A 15685-nucleotide genomic window follows, 5' to 3' on the forward strand; every position below is an offset into this window, starting at 1 on the left:
TTTTGGGAGGAAAAACTGCGGAAGAAATACATGAAAGGATTTTTTTACATCAGGCGATTGATTCATGATACTAGTTTTCAAAGCAATGAACCGATTTTTTTTGTTTTTTTTTTTTTAAGCTGATTTAATCAGGATGGTTTTTAGCTATGTTTGACGATAATCACTTCAGCCATTTCAAGATCATCAGCTCGTAACACAGTTCGTGCGAAGGTAGATAGAGCGCGTCGACCTGTATCGTAAATAATTTCAGACTTTTAGGAGTTAATTTTTTTGTATCCAGGTTCTTAATTTTTTTCACTTTTTAATATTTTTTCATGTATTTATTTTGAATAATATTTTAAGAATTGCATGGGTTTAGGTAGCTATAACGCCCCTTCCCCGTTTTCGAAGCCTCTTCTACGAACTTATTTAAAATTTGCTGTAAACCTATATTAAAATACTCTCCATTTTTCATCACATCACGAATTACAAATGTACGTCGAGAAATACAATTTTGATTTTGACTAGCTCTCTGCAGCATTTTCAGTTGAGGCCGGGAATTTTCTGACATAACCCTTATTAATCGTTCGTCGGAAGTAGTGTTAATATGATGATTGATTAGATGGACAAGTAAGTATACCTACGGACAAAAAAAAAGCACATTGTTCAATATCCATCATAAATCACTCAAAATTATCACAATACCTATAACATTCGACGGTAATTCCGTTTTAAACTCACTTCGGAAACAAACGATTACCACTTATATTTATGGCTTTAATCTTATTTTCAATTACGAGAGAAAAATGATGCGGATCGATTATTGAAGTAAATTGTGCTCACTCACATGAAAGAAACTATTTTTTCGTTATTGCTGTCTTGGAATTTTCTTTAGTGTACCTCTACTTCTTTATCCGTAAGTAAAAATAACTTTAATGTTTTTTTTCTTATAAATGTTTCATGTGGAGGGAATTTCGATTAGAAACAAATTCCCTTATCACATTGCATTTAATCTCAGTTTTAATAAGTGATATACGTGAAACCTATTGTGCAATTGACGTTGCTAACGGATAAAAAAAACCATTTATTAAAATCGATTTTTTTTTATCCTTTAGAGTTACTTGTCAAGTTTTATCCATTCCCCACCTATTGCTGTTAAAGTTCGATTTTTACTGATTAATGTATATTGTTGTATACAACCAATCCAAAGGCATGAAAATTTGAATTTTGACCAGTTTTAAACATTCTAAACGTTTTACACTGATTAAACACAACGTTAGTTACCTCAATTGCAATTTATCTACTTATTTTTTCCAGAAATTTGATAACATCATTTCATAAAATTGCTATATAAATGTTTATCAACAAATATTCACTGAGATCCATTGTTGTTTGTATTTTGATAATATGTTTATTTTCTATATTATTTATACCTACATATAGGATGACGGCTAAAAAAATTGGTGGAAAGTTATTTCGCCCCTCTAGCATAATAAAACATATCCAGCTATTTCGGAAAATTATAAAATTTAATTTTCGGTAATACTTATATTTATTTTTTTTTTAAAGAGCCTCTATAAGTTAAAATAAAGGTATGTATGTAACGTTAAAATAAAATGTAAAGAAGCGTACTACGCGTATACTTCAAATTAATTTTTTGTTTACAAAATTTTGTAATGACGTCATGAACATTTTTACAAGGACATGTATATCCATTTAGATAGATGCAGTGTAATACTCGTACTAATAATAACAGTATTGTAATTCCAAATTTTCGAGAAAATGGTATGAGGCGTTCCTGATTTAATTAATAAAATAATTCATTAATTTTTTTAATCACCCTGTACATATAATATATAAGCAATTCTAAAAAGTATGAATCCACTGATAAATCACAAGTATAAAATTATCAGTTTACACATTTTAAATACGATTTATTCAGCAAAATTTTGAGATGACGTCATCAATTTTTGGGAGATATATTTTGATTAATAATAATTTACCATGCTTACGATAACATTGAAACGTCTGCAAGATTTCAAAACAAATCCGCTTCTTTGATAAATTATCCTCCCTCTGTCCGAAAATACATATGGTATACATTTTACAAAATTATTATATATAACGAGTGATGACCAGCAAATTGTAATCAAGTAATTTTGTTTGCAACTTGTATAATAATGGAACATCATATAAATAGTGGACTGTAAGATATACGTTCGTTTCTGTTAAAAAAGTGACCATGAAAATTACTACAATAACAAAAAAATAAATCTACACTCGCTGAATAAGAGATTTTAGGAAGAATAATTAAATAAAATAAATTATTTATTTTTTTATTTATTTATTTATTTAATTTTAAGTATAAAATTCCTCATCTTAATAAATCCAAACTTCGTCGTGAGGAAAGGTTACGAACGATATTTTGCAAATAAAATTTATTTCATTGAAAACAGAAACACTAAAAAACATATCTGTACAAGTTTGGAATCGATATGGCCAGTTGTTTAGAATATGCAAATATGCTTTTGTTCGTATTTACAATTATTACGAAACAGGTTATCAAATAATCTATTTTCACATGGCGAGACTTTCAAGCGACCGAAGAGTTAAAAACCATAAATTTTCATTGAAGAAACAAACTCTTCCAAGAAAATTTACCAAATCTTTTAGTTTACGCACTATTGGACGAGCACTCCTTAAAACGGTCAGTATACCTAATCGCATTATTCCATTGATACCTACCGAGGAGGGTGGAATTATTATTCTACCCTCCTCGATACCTACCTACCGAAAACGTTGCCAGATGAGCCTAACACAAATTTGCGGATATTTCTCGTCAACCAGATATTATTTCATTTAGAAGTTTCTGGTAAATAAATGGGATTATTATAATGAACACATAAAACAAATAAATTGTGATTATTATTTGTTGTTTTAATCCATTAGACGCTTATAGGCTTATAAGCATACTTTTCTTGAAAAATCGGTAATAAATTCAGTGAAACATCTTTGTGCCTTAATTCCTATTGGTAAACTGGGATTTTGAATAGAGGTCGCAGGAAAGTTTTGTATGATTTTATGGTTTATTTACATAATTTTCTTATTTACAATTAATGTTTTTAATATATAATACAAGTTCTTGATATTATTTATTTTAATTACATTTAATAAACCATAAAACCACAAAAATCTTTTTTTAACACAAATTATATTTCAATAAATTTTCAGTAGCGAATTATCGATATACTTAATTGTATTTACATCATAAAATTTATTTATTTTACTTCATACTATGTCAAGTTTCACGTTTTACTGGATCGAACTATTCCGGTAAAATCAAAAAAACGGACAAGTCCGATAAAATTGAGCCAAAAAGGACAAGTGTTCCATTTCCGGAAGCGGCCACTAACCCTTTTGGGTCTCTTTTGCTTTACCTGTTATTGTAAATACAAATGTAAATTTAGTATACTATCCTCAAAGATATTTGGCGTTTATGACTTCACACCAATTTGACTCCCATTATAATTCAATAGGCCGTCACAACCGGATGTCTTAAACCCGCTCACCGATACCTACCTGAAAAGACCTTTTCGACGTACCAGGGACGGTCGAGACGCGAAGGACCGGACTCAGAGTAATTTTGTTTGTTAAAATTTTCAAATTTCAAAATTTCCTTACGGAACATGATTTATACTTTGAAGAAAATTACACAAAGACACAATTATTAGAAGTGTTACACACTCGAAAATTTGAGAAATATAAAATAGATGCTATGGCGCGAGATCGTGGATTTAGGGTGATTAGTAGACAGCGGATTTCTGTCGGGCTACGTCACGATTATAGGTGGGGACGCGCTGGATCGCCTGGACTCAGTAGCGGGTGATAGATAATCACTGAATTTGAATATCACTTATTCCATAAGTACAATTAACGATTTATTAATCAAACGGCTAAGTAAATGAGAACTGGAATTAACAGCAGAGTGCAACGAAGCAGCGGTATTCTAATCTCAAATAAACGAAGTGCAGCCCGTAACTGCAATGAATTCCCATCCCGTACGAGCCGTACCGAGTTTGGCCTTGTCTAGCCCGACCGAAATCCGCTCTCTACATCACACTTCCGCCGTACCATTGTATATTTAACCCCATCGAACTACTCTGGTCGCAAATGAAAAATAATATAAGAAGGAATAATACGGCACCAAAATTTAGTAGTGCAACAATTGACATAATTAGGGAAGAAGCTTCCAAAGTAAGTAACTGCCGAAATGTGGGCCAATTGTGTACGACATTCCACAAAAGAAGAAGACCAGTACAGGGCACGGTTGATAACACCGTTAATTATTAATTTAGAAGAGTCGAGTGATGATGACAGTGACTATTTCGATCAATAAATAAGCAGTAGTAGTTAATAAGTAAATAGTTGTGCTGTAATAAAAAATGATTGAGTACAAAGTTACTTTGTTTTTACTTAAAATAAAAAACTCGAAAGGCGCAGTTGTCGGTAAATGCAAAACTCAGTCCTGCCCTGTGCTTTTACCAGAAAAGGTCTTTTCAGGTAGGTATCGGTGAGCGGGTTTAAGACATCCGGTTGTGACGGCCTATTGAATTATAATGGGAGTCAAATTGGTGTGAAGTCATAAACGCCAAATATCTTTGAGGATAGTATATATATATACTTCTGTAACCGTCCTGTACCTGTATTAAACATCGAAACCGAACGCTGTCTATTATCTCGCACGCAAGAAAACAAAGATCCTTGGAGCAATATCAAAGTACAATTCGGTATCACATTGTCGTATCAACCAGATTACAAAAAATACTGGTAGGACGAGCCGAGTTGCACAAACATTGGTCCTTCGAGACGGATTGCACAAAACATTCGTCCATCGAGTCGGATTATACAAAACAATAAGTCCTGTAAAGTGTTATAAGTGCTATGTGTTTAAACATATGATGCTGATTTGCACGAATAAACAAATTAAAACATTTACCAAAGAGCGGTTGCTAACGATGTCAGAAAAAGTGACTCGATTTGGATTTTTTCTCAAAATAATAATAATTTTATCGAATAAAAAAGTATGTTGACAGTATGAAATAAAATACATAACAACATACGTCCGGTAACTCTTTTCGCAGTACTCGTTTCGAAATTAAAGACTCGGCTACCTACTCGTCCTGAAACATACCACTCGTACTGTAAAATTTGAGCTACCGGACCGGACCGTATTTAGAATAACTTTAATTACCATTTATGTTTTCATCAACACTAACAAGTATTTAAAATAACAAGTAATAATTTGTTTGTATTGTTTATTCATTATAATAATTCCATTTATTCACCAGAAACTTTTAAACGAAATAAAATCTAATCGACTAGAAATAACGGCAAAGTTGTGTTAGGCTCATCTGGCAACGTTGTAAATTATATAAATGCTTACTATGAGATTTTTACACATTTTTTTCGTCGCCCTCTGTCGAGTGGTAGCTTTATTAAATGTATTGTTGCTGTGATTTGGGTTATCTACGCGCGCGATTGGTGTCCAAGCTTTTCGCCGGCGTTTGACGGCCGACTGTTGGTGCGCCATCTCTTGTTCGCCGGCCGTTGGCCTGTTCGCTCCAAACAATAGCATGGGTCTATCTATATGTATTTAATCAATGTCATGGGTATATAGCGGTTACTGTAGGATATACCAGATTCTTTAGATGACCCCATAACGCCAAAGCACGTTCCCTTCCAATCCATCGATTTTCGTAATGAGTATCAAACCATTCGCGCACTATAGCATAAAAGTGGACTGGAGTAATTTATTTTTTGCGCTGCCATAGTTGTAATCGACATTTTACGTTGACACGTGGCGTGTCGCAATGGCAATGAAAAAGGATCTAGTGTTGCAAAATACAAACGAGGAATTTAAGCTTTGAAAAAATAAATTGATTATCACAAAGTAATTACTACTAATTGATAATCATGTATCTAAAGTTATTATAACAAAAAGTGGCTCGAAATTTAAAAAAAGTGCAATTTAAGTTGTAATCTTAAATAGGGAAATTTGTTGATCAAAATTTAGATTTACAGTAATTTGACAGTTGACACTAATCGGTGGTTTGGTTTATGTTGTTGACAACTATTATGTTATTACTGTTTGTTAGTAGTTCTTGTTAATTAAAAAAACCGTTTAAACTTGACGTTATTCCCAACCTCACGCTGAATCATAATCACAAGATTCTCTCTGATCTGGAGCCGTATATAAAAATGTTTCCACTGGTAAGTATTTCAGACTTCTTGGGCTGGTGTCATTCTGCCGCTTTAAAAACGCTGTTAATTTATAAAATTTCGAATGATTTATGTTATGTTTGATGCCAAGAGTACTTTTTAGAACTGAATATATTGTCCACAGTGTGGATGCTTTCATAATTTCCGACTTAATTTGGAAATAAACCAAGAGCGTCGTTTCAGAAAATTCGCGTATTTTATTTTCTTCGCACCACTTGATGTATTTTTGATATTCGGCTTCATATGGATTTGCGGATTTTGCAGGCAACAAATTTGCAGTTGCTTTATCTGCAGTTTTCTGAATACGTGCACGAATTTCCATTTCAACTTTGAAATTCAAAATCTAGCCCGGACAAATTGACAGATTGGTATTTGACGTATTTGGTGATAAATTCAATACCAACATAATTTCGGTTCAGTAATATTTATTCTTTTAGCGATTGAAAAATGTTATTTTTTCAAAAAGGCAGCGCAAAAAATATTGTATGATACTCGTGTGAAAACTCCATTGCATTACTCACTTACATACAGCGCTCGACTGCGTCTCGCGCCGTATTCCCGTTCGTAATGCAATGGACCGTTTTCAACACTTGTAACATAAATAACTATTTTAATTGCAGTTTGTAGTTTGCGGCTCTAGATCTTGCAAGAAAAATTACGCCATTTGTCATTTTTAGGTATGACAGTACAAGAACATTTTTCACTTTTACATTAAAAATTAACGTCAAAAAAATGTTATTAACAGAAACAACATAACTCGAAACCATAGCTACTATACACTTAACACCTTTTCCATAACAACGAATTGTTGGCGGTTAATCAGGTGATGCCAGGTTTATGTATTGTTGCTGCAGGTAATTTCTATTAAGCTTAAAATAATTATTTGTGACACTTTTTATTTTTTTATTTGAAGCTCTTTTATGTCTAATTTTTGCAAACTACCACCGGACAGGGAAGATCATAAAAATTAAGCAACAATGAAAACCGCAATTAGGTGTTACGAAAGGCGGTAGGTACCAAGACCCTACCATAAATAAAATCTCCATTGCTATTATTATGTTGCATTCGGCGCTTCGCCAGATCCGTATTCACCAAGTTTTATTGAACTAATGATAAAAACATTTAGACTGGTTTTATGATTTTAGCGTTAATCATAATTGTAATAACATAATGTACGAGTATAAAAGAATAAAACATTTATTTACAACTTTACAATGACATATTTAGCTAAGTAAAAATGTAGAAAACGTAATAACAGGTCCTGTCCTGAGTATCCTTTTTCGGATTTTCTAGGTAAATCGCCCAGCGACCGGATAAAAGAGATGGTGTCATAATTCTCGATACGTTGTAATCCAGTTAGGGTCGTCTCTGTTGCTTAATTTTGATGATCTTCAGTGTCCGGTGGTAGTTTGCAAAACATGGTTCATTTCTCAGATCAATATGAGCGTCGAATAATTATTTCATAATATTTTTGATATTAATTTTTAAACTGCCATTTCCTATAACAAATAAAGAGATGGAATTTTTTAAACATTTTTCTCGTTTTGAAGAGCTGTAAGTGAAAAAATGTGAGCAAGTTAGAAACAAAATTGCTCGAAAGTTCGCCTCCAATAAAAAAACCAAAGGCAAGAGTTGCAACTGATTCGGAAGATGAAGCGGCTGCTATACAAGAAGTTACCGAGAATCCTCATGTGTCTCAAGAATTCTGCAAGCGAATGATTTCCATCCATACCATTTAACTATGGTTCAACGCTTATCTTTGAAGGTGTTAAGTTGAAATCAGACTCTAATAACAAATTTGGTACCATTTAGTGATAGTGAAAATACGAACATGTAACAAACCAAAATTTAAAGCTGGCGGTAATGACGTCCATATGACGTTACACAAAATGTTCAATATCATACCATGTCATCTTGTACCATAGTTGGTACTACACTTTCTTGCAGCGGATTTAAATAGTGATTGTAATTTAATCGGTTCGGAATAAAATATTTCCCAATGGTATAATGACCAAATATTTTTTACGGTTTTAAGAGAAAATAATTTAACAGACCTCGGCGAAAGCACCACTCCTGTGTCTCGAGAACTAATTCATCTCGAGGCTGTGCCTCTCGGTAACCTATAGTTTTCTCGACAGGAATCGATTACTTTCCGCCTCGGTATGTAATATACTAATATATGTACTATATAATAACACCTTCATTTATTAATATTACTTAAAAACTATAGGATAACTGTCCGATAGGATCATCAAAGATTATTTTCATTTTTAAAGAGCACTACATTAATGTCTTACCTTGGCCGTCAAAAATCCCGACTTAAACTTTATCGAAAACAAAACAAAATCAATTCGAACTGAGATAAAAAAATTGCGGATACGTAACAACAAATTACACCAGAATATACTCTACAGTTAGTTTTATCAATGCCGGAACGATTACAGGACGTAATTATCAAAGGTGGTGAAACATCCAAGTTTAGTATTTAAAGCTGTCATTGCTCATTTAAATTAAAAAGTGTTATTGCTTGTTTTCTGGTACTCCATGATTTGTGTAAATTTATTTCATTTTCCCTTTTTACTATCGTTACTTATGTTTCAGTTACAAATTTTAATTCTATAAACATATCGGATCGATGCTATAAAGAATGATATAAAATAGACAGGTTTATCAAATCTGCTTTCTTATGAGGCTTTAAGAACTTAATAGATTACACCTATGATAAAACTATCTATTAATGCATTACCTATTGATGCATTCAACTCATATTTGTGCATTTTTTTTGTAACCTTTCAAATTTGACACTGACAAATGTTTAACACACTTACATACATGACATACCCGATTTATCCTCAGTGACAGTGGCTACATAAAAATTGAATTTTGGAATTGTTTGCGAAAGCATACTGTCTTAGAAGTTTTTTGAGCGCATGGTACCTTGCGTTTCAAACCGTTGTAGGAATCTTTCGATTGTTGATGGTTTGGAATTTGCGCGGCAAAAGATCCTGAAATTTCCAGGACCGCCGTAGTACCATTTTACTCATTTAACTTTCTCATCTAAGGTATAATTGATTTTCAAGGATAAAAGGCGCAAAATTCAGTAGTTAGTGACAAATTAATGAACTGTCAATAAATTATCACGTTCCATCCCTAGTACCAATTTATCACCAATCGTGAATTCTTTTTAACTCCCGATTGAAAAGGAGGGGTGTTTTGATCCTTTTGCCTCTATGTGTGTGGCTGTGGCATCGTAGCTCCCAAACGGAACAACCGGTTTGAATGTGGCTTTTTTGTGTAGAAGCTGCCTACTTTTAACATTGAAGCATTTATTTGTTTGCGGATTTGTCTGTGGCACCGCAGCTCCGAAACGGATGAACCAGTTTCAATGTGGTTTCACTGTTTGAAAACTGGTTCACTTGGGAAGGTTTTTGCCAGTGTTATTTGATGAATAACTCATTTTGCATCGTCTTGGAGGGTGCCGAAAAAAATAACAGTAACTACATATGTAGACTTCAAGTAGGCTTCCCATATATGACGTTTCTATAATGACAAGTCATTCTGTTGTAATTCTTCGTTTAAGAATTAATTGAATAGCGTGTCGAGTGATTTTTATTTAGAAACGGAAAAAATTGCAATTCGCAGTGTGATTCAGTTCTCTTTTTAAAGGTGAAAATTGGGGAAAAAAGATGAAAATATTTTTCCTATTGTACATTCTTCTTATTCGCCTTTGGGTTAATGAGTTCAAGGGCAGGAGAACATCCGTTGAAGACGCACCACGTTCTGGAAGACCAAAAATTACCGTCATATTACGAGTAGAAATCAATGACAAAGTTCATAATAGGGTTTTGGTCGACATAAATGTAGATGCGTGAGTTAGCCGAAGCTGGAGGCATCTTAATTGAGAGAGTACATTGTATTAACTAACCTCCAACGCAATGATGGAGAAATCAGCGTTCTTAATCAATGTCAGACGTTTAAGGTTTTTTTTTTTTGTCGGGGGTTTTTAAGTATTACACTTGTTACTTAATTTCATTACTGAACGTAACCTAAGGAAGGACATACATATATAATACAGTCCATCCCACGAATCGCTCCTTTCAGGTTTTCCTGACATATTATGACTCCTAGAGTCCTAGAGTACGAAAAAGTAGGCGTCCCGTTTCCGTCTGTCTGTCGTCTGTTTTATCTGTCGCTGACGAATCGGGGGGCGCTAAAAACTTGTCGAAGAATTTTTGTCTGCAGGACTTCTTACCGATGAAATTGGGTTTCAGAAGGCTCGTAGCTCCAAGCTACTGAGCATAAGACATGATGGGGTGAATAATTGTTCGATAGAAAAGAAGTTTGTTCTTAATCCACATCTTGCTGCACCTGTCGATTAGTGCCACCAGGACACCTTTGATTTTATTCGTCTTGGCTACGCCAACGATACACCTGCGAGGTGGCACTTCTAAACAAGTTCCTCATGCCAGATACTGTCGAAAGCTTTGGCTACATCGAGAAACACTGCGCCTATGAATTAATACTATTCAGTTGACTTGGCTACAAATTCTATGACCCGAAGAAGTTGTTCGGAGGTGGAACGGTGGGGCCGAAAGCCGAACTGCTCGTCGGCTAATTCGTTCAAGACTTTGGCAAGCCGTTTCCATATAACCCTGTCAGCTATCTTCCCCAGTGCTTTGCTCGGGATCTGATAGGGACTTACGGCTTTCCTCAGCTTAAAACTTTGGATGATGGCTCGGACTTCGTCGGGATTGGTTTCGCTGATGAATTCATAGTCGTCAGATTCTTCCTTTTGAAAATCTTCGACGAGATCCATGTGTTCGTCGTCTACATCAGGATCGATGTTCGTCTGGCACTAGTTCTCCAGACTATGAGTGAACGCGGCAGCTTTGTGCTCTTTGAAGACGATGCTGCTGTGAATCAGTGGTAGTCGTCGCTTCTCAGCGCTTTGGCCATTTTCCGCAGCGATTGATCCTCGGTGTTAAGGGACTGAAGTCTTTGTGCCCACTGTTCCTTCCTGACATCGAACAGTGCTTTCCGGATTTCCTATTGGAGGCGGTTCGCTACAGCCTGCTCGACTCGTTCTCCGGTTCGTCGTGCGATTCGTCTCGTTCTATTATTTTCTCTGATCAGGTTTACGATACACTGTGGTAACGGAGGCCGTTTGAATGGCCGTTCAGGGCATCGAATCGGGGCTGCGTCGATTGAGGCTCGGATACGGTTTTCATAGTCCAGAGTTGGTTCCTCGATTTGTTCGATACTCTAAAAATTCGTGTTAAATTCACCAAATTTACCTCTGATATGCTCGACGAATTTCATCCAGTTCATGGTTGTGATTGTGTCCAGTGTGGGTTCGTTGAGATCGTTCCCCAGAGGCATTTTCACCGGAAGATGATCGAAATGGAACTCGTCAACCACGGTTACATCCACTTCGTGCCAGAGATTCTTGACGACCGCGATGTTCAGGACGTCACCTGGAGCATCCGATCGATTTCGGGGGTAGTGTATTGAATCCTTTGTGGAGATGATGTCCACTTCAGCCCTCTACACAAGTACTTAATAAAATGCTAAAAACATACTTGACAGCCCAGCAATAATTACGGACGACATTCGCTTATCTTTATTAAACAAACACAATTATTAATTGTTAATGTTACTCCTAATATTTACTTTACAATTATTAATTACAAGCTCAGTCTTTTTTTGACAAACAGTTGGCTATTTTTGAAAAAAATTAATGAACTAGAGATTGAATATTCTTACTACCTCCTTCGACCTTGATGATTCTAAACATCTATTTATTTTTAGATGGAAACGCGCTCGTTATGAATAACTGATAACACATCCATACGGTGAAAAACGGTTATGTTGCAAATCTGTTTAAGCGAAAAATAGTATAGGCACAGCGGGTGTTAAGCCTTTTTAAATGTCTCGGGTGCATGGTGAAGCTCGGCCTAAAGGTTTCGGTCAAACAAATTGTATATATAGCTTGCCATCCTAGATACCCAATATACTATAAAGTGAAAATTTTTGCAAATTTAATTAACAGAATTGTGAACTTTCAAGATTATAACAACCACAAAAAGTTAAAATTCGGAAAAGAACAGGAAAAATGTTTTTGAACCTTGCAAGGTATATTATGTGAATAAAAATATGCAGTTTTTAGAAGTTAGTTTATATTTAAATATTCATTCAAAACGAAATAATAATAAAATCATTAAATTATTACTAAAATCTAATAAGTTTTAAATATAGCCAACTGACTAATCTAATCGTGTCTAAAACAGCTAGTGGTTTCGATAGAAACATATACATTCATTCCTTCATATTAAACCCTTCTATGAGTTTAGAGTTTGTTTTATTTTCATATAACACCTTTAATACAGCAATTATTAGTACGTTCATTAATTTTCTTATCTTTAATTTTTAGACTACTATCGAATGGCATGGAAATCAAGGAACGTCGATGGAAGGTACCATCGCTGTTCTGGTTACCCCTTTTCGCTTTCGGCGCATTGTTGTTCATAGTAGATGTCTTCCAAACACAATATAACATAAATCCTGTAAGACTACAGGGGGAGGAAGTAGTTTTTGACCAAGACTCTCTAAAAGGATTCTTGATTAAAACACCCGGATGTCGAATACCATATATGGATCCATTTGATCATACTGTAAAAGAATTCATTCATAAAGAAAAGAAACCTGTATGCAACGGAGGCATTCCAGCTTTATTTGATTCGAATCTGACTTCGATATATTTGTTGAATTCTTCCTTGGCGAATTATACAGACCAAAATGTGAGTGTATTAAAATGTTGCTACCAACCATTTCACAGACAAGAACCCAGCGAAGATGATAATGACAATAAGATACAGTTTGACGAGAAATGCATTCCGTTCAATATTACTGCAACAATAACAGACGAGTTTATTAAAGTCGTGTGCCATATAAACAGAGCTATAGTTTACACTGACTTTTTTTCTTTTGTTCCGATAAAGACTAAAAAGGTGAAATTCGAAACTAAACCCGTAAATATTTTGATTATTGGTCTAGATGCAGTTTCTCGACTCAATTTTCATAGACAGATGCCAAAAACCTCAGAGTATCTAAAGAACATCTCATCAGTAGAACTTTTGGGTTATAATAAAGTTGGCGACAATACATTTCCCAATTTAATGCCGGTTTTAACGGGTTTATCTGAGACAGAACTTCAAAAAGTTTGCTGGAATGCTGACAATAACCATCGTTTCGACAATTGTCCGTTCATTTGGAAAGAATACAAATCTAAAGGATTCGTTACGTCGTTTGGAGAAGATTCGTCTTGGATGGGTATTTTTAATTATATGAGAAAAGGTTTTCATGAACAACCAACCGATTACATGTGGGGTGCTTTTAATAGAATATCAGAGAATGCAATTGGAAATTCACATAACATGAATGTAGAAGAATGCGTTGGTGCCAGGCAAGTCTATAAAGTTTTTTTAGACTACATAAAAAAATTTGTTACTAAAATGGATCTAGAAGAACGTCCCTATTTTTCGTTTTATTGGGGAGCAAGTTTAAGCCACGATTACTTGAATAAACCACACTTGGGTGACAAACATTATTATAAGTTTTTCAGAAAATTGAAAGAAAACGGACATTTAGACAATACTATTACGATATTTATGAGTGATCATGGAATCAGATGGGGCGATATTAGACAAACTTATCAAGGTCAGATGGAGGAGAGACTACCTTTTGTCTTCATAGTGTTACCTGAATGGTACAAAGGACAATATCAAAACGCCTATAATAATCTCTTGAGAAATACACGACGTTTAACTACTCCATACGATCTGCACGAAACACTGAAAGATTTTTTAAATCCTGCAATTTTACACGAAGCTTTGGAAAAAAGATACCAGGACAGTCCCCGTGGTTATAGTTTGTTTTGTGAAATCCCAGCGAATAGGACTTGCAAAATTGCCGACATTGCTAGTCATTGGTGCACGTGCCAACAAAGTGTAGAAGTTGAAAAAAATAGTAGTTTAGTAATAGAAGCTGCAAATTTTGCAGTTGATTATATGAATCAACAATTGGAAGGATACGCACAGTGTTCTGAGTTGACTATGAATAACATAACAGATGCTCGTGTGATGACACATAATGAAGATATCTTGGGCGGAAATGAAATAAAAGATTTCATGATTATTTTAGAAACGGTACCTGGCAATGGAGTTTTCGAAGTCACTTTGAGGAATACGATAGGATTTAATAAAACAAATCAGTTTGAAGTAATGGGCACAATTAGTAGATTAAATTTGTACGGAAAACAGAGTGCATGTATTACAGATTTTCATTTGAAGTTATATTGTTATTGTAGAAGTTTATTAGACTTGGGTAATTGACAAAACCAGTATATAAAATAAATGGAAAATTACCTATAGAGCATAAGCTTTCTACGACTACCTACCTGCCTGTGATGTTTTCAAACAAGTGTTGCTACTACACTCTTTGTCACAAATACTATTAAAATTGAATATTGTGCGTAAGTTAAATATTAAAGGTATAGTATGTAACAACAATGTAACATCCAACCCATTATTTTTGTGAATGTTGACATAATCAATTTTCGGTGTAGTTTTATGTCAAAATGCAAAAAATCTTGAACTAAAATTACGGAATCGTTCGATTACATTATTTTGGAAGAACTTGGCAATTTCATGAGTTTTGTGATAAGTGATTTTGTTCTCTAATTATAGCACTTACGTGTATAGTGATCTTTATTTAAATATGCTAATAGTAAATTAATTACAAATACGGTAGTGAATTTTGACATTCTTACCAAATTTAGATTGTGTCAACACTGTTTATTTTGAAGTCATAAGCAGGGTTCAATATTTGTACAATTTGTATGAAGGCAAACATGAAATTTGTAAACTGCATTATGCCTTCCTGCCTGTATTACATAGATTTCTAACTTGTAGATAAAATTTCAGTGTTTAGCTACTAAGACACGACATGTGATATAGATTAATAAGTTGTTCAATTAACCTTTGTGTACAGGTAAATTTATTATTTTTATTTATTGTTGCTACTTATTACTGTAGTCGTTTTTATAAACATGTTTTCAATAAAAATTTGTTTTAATAGTCTTGATTTTTCAAATCTTGAAATGTACATAACATATTTACAAAAAAAAAAACATAATAATAAATAAGGTACGCTCTGCTTTTATCGTGAGAGGAACATTTCGGCAAATATCAATTTTTTCTTGATGTTTCATCTATCACAAAATACAAAAATACAGATTTTTCGTTTCCACGTATTTGTCGCCTATTCAAAGACTTCAAGGTAATCTGGAAAATGACCGAATCTGCCTAAAATTCTAGCAATTGATTAAAGTTGCATTGTACATATCAAAACTCATATATGCTTATTCGAT

General features: G+C 34.1%; 1 protein-coding gene across 5 annotated transcripts in view; it reads left to right on the forward strand.

Annotated features, from left to right (window-relative positions):
• LOC135121775 (uncharacterized) overlaps positions 1-15392 on the forward strand; it is a 66996-nt gene extending 51604 nt beyond the window's left edge. For all 5 annotated transcript variants that reach the window (XM_064046068.1, XM_064046074.1, XM_064046063.1 and 2 more), the window contains exon 2: positions 12689-15392. In XM_064046068.1, the coding sequence (XP_063902138.1) occupies positions 12705-14648 (1944 nt within the window). In that variant the 5' untranslated portion in view covers positions 12689-12704 and the 3' untranslated portion in view covers positions 14649-15392. The remainder of the gene's footprint in view (positions 1-12688) is intronic.
• The last annotated feature ends 293 nt before the right edge of the window (positions 15393-15685 follow it).

This window comes from Zophobas morio, unplaced genomic scaffold (assembly GCF_036711695.1).
Source record: "Zophobas morio isolate AGI-343-1 ecotype UQ-CSIRO unplaced genomic scaffold, CSIRO_AGI_Zmor_V1 ptg000005l, whole genome shotgun sequence".
In the NCBI taxonomy this organism is placed as follows: domain Eukaryota; kingdom Metazoa; phylum Arthropoda; class Insecta; order Coleoptera; family Tenebrionidae; genus Zophobas; species Zophobas morio.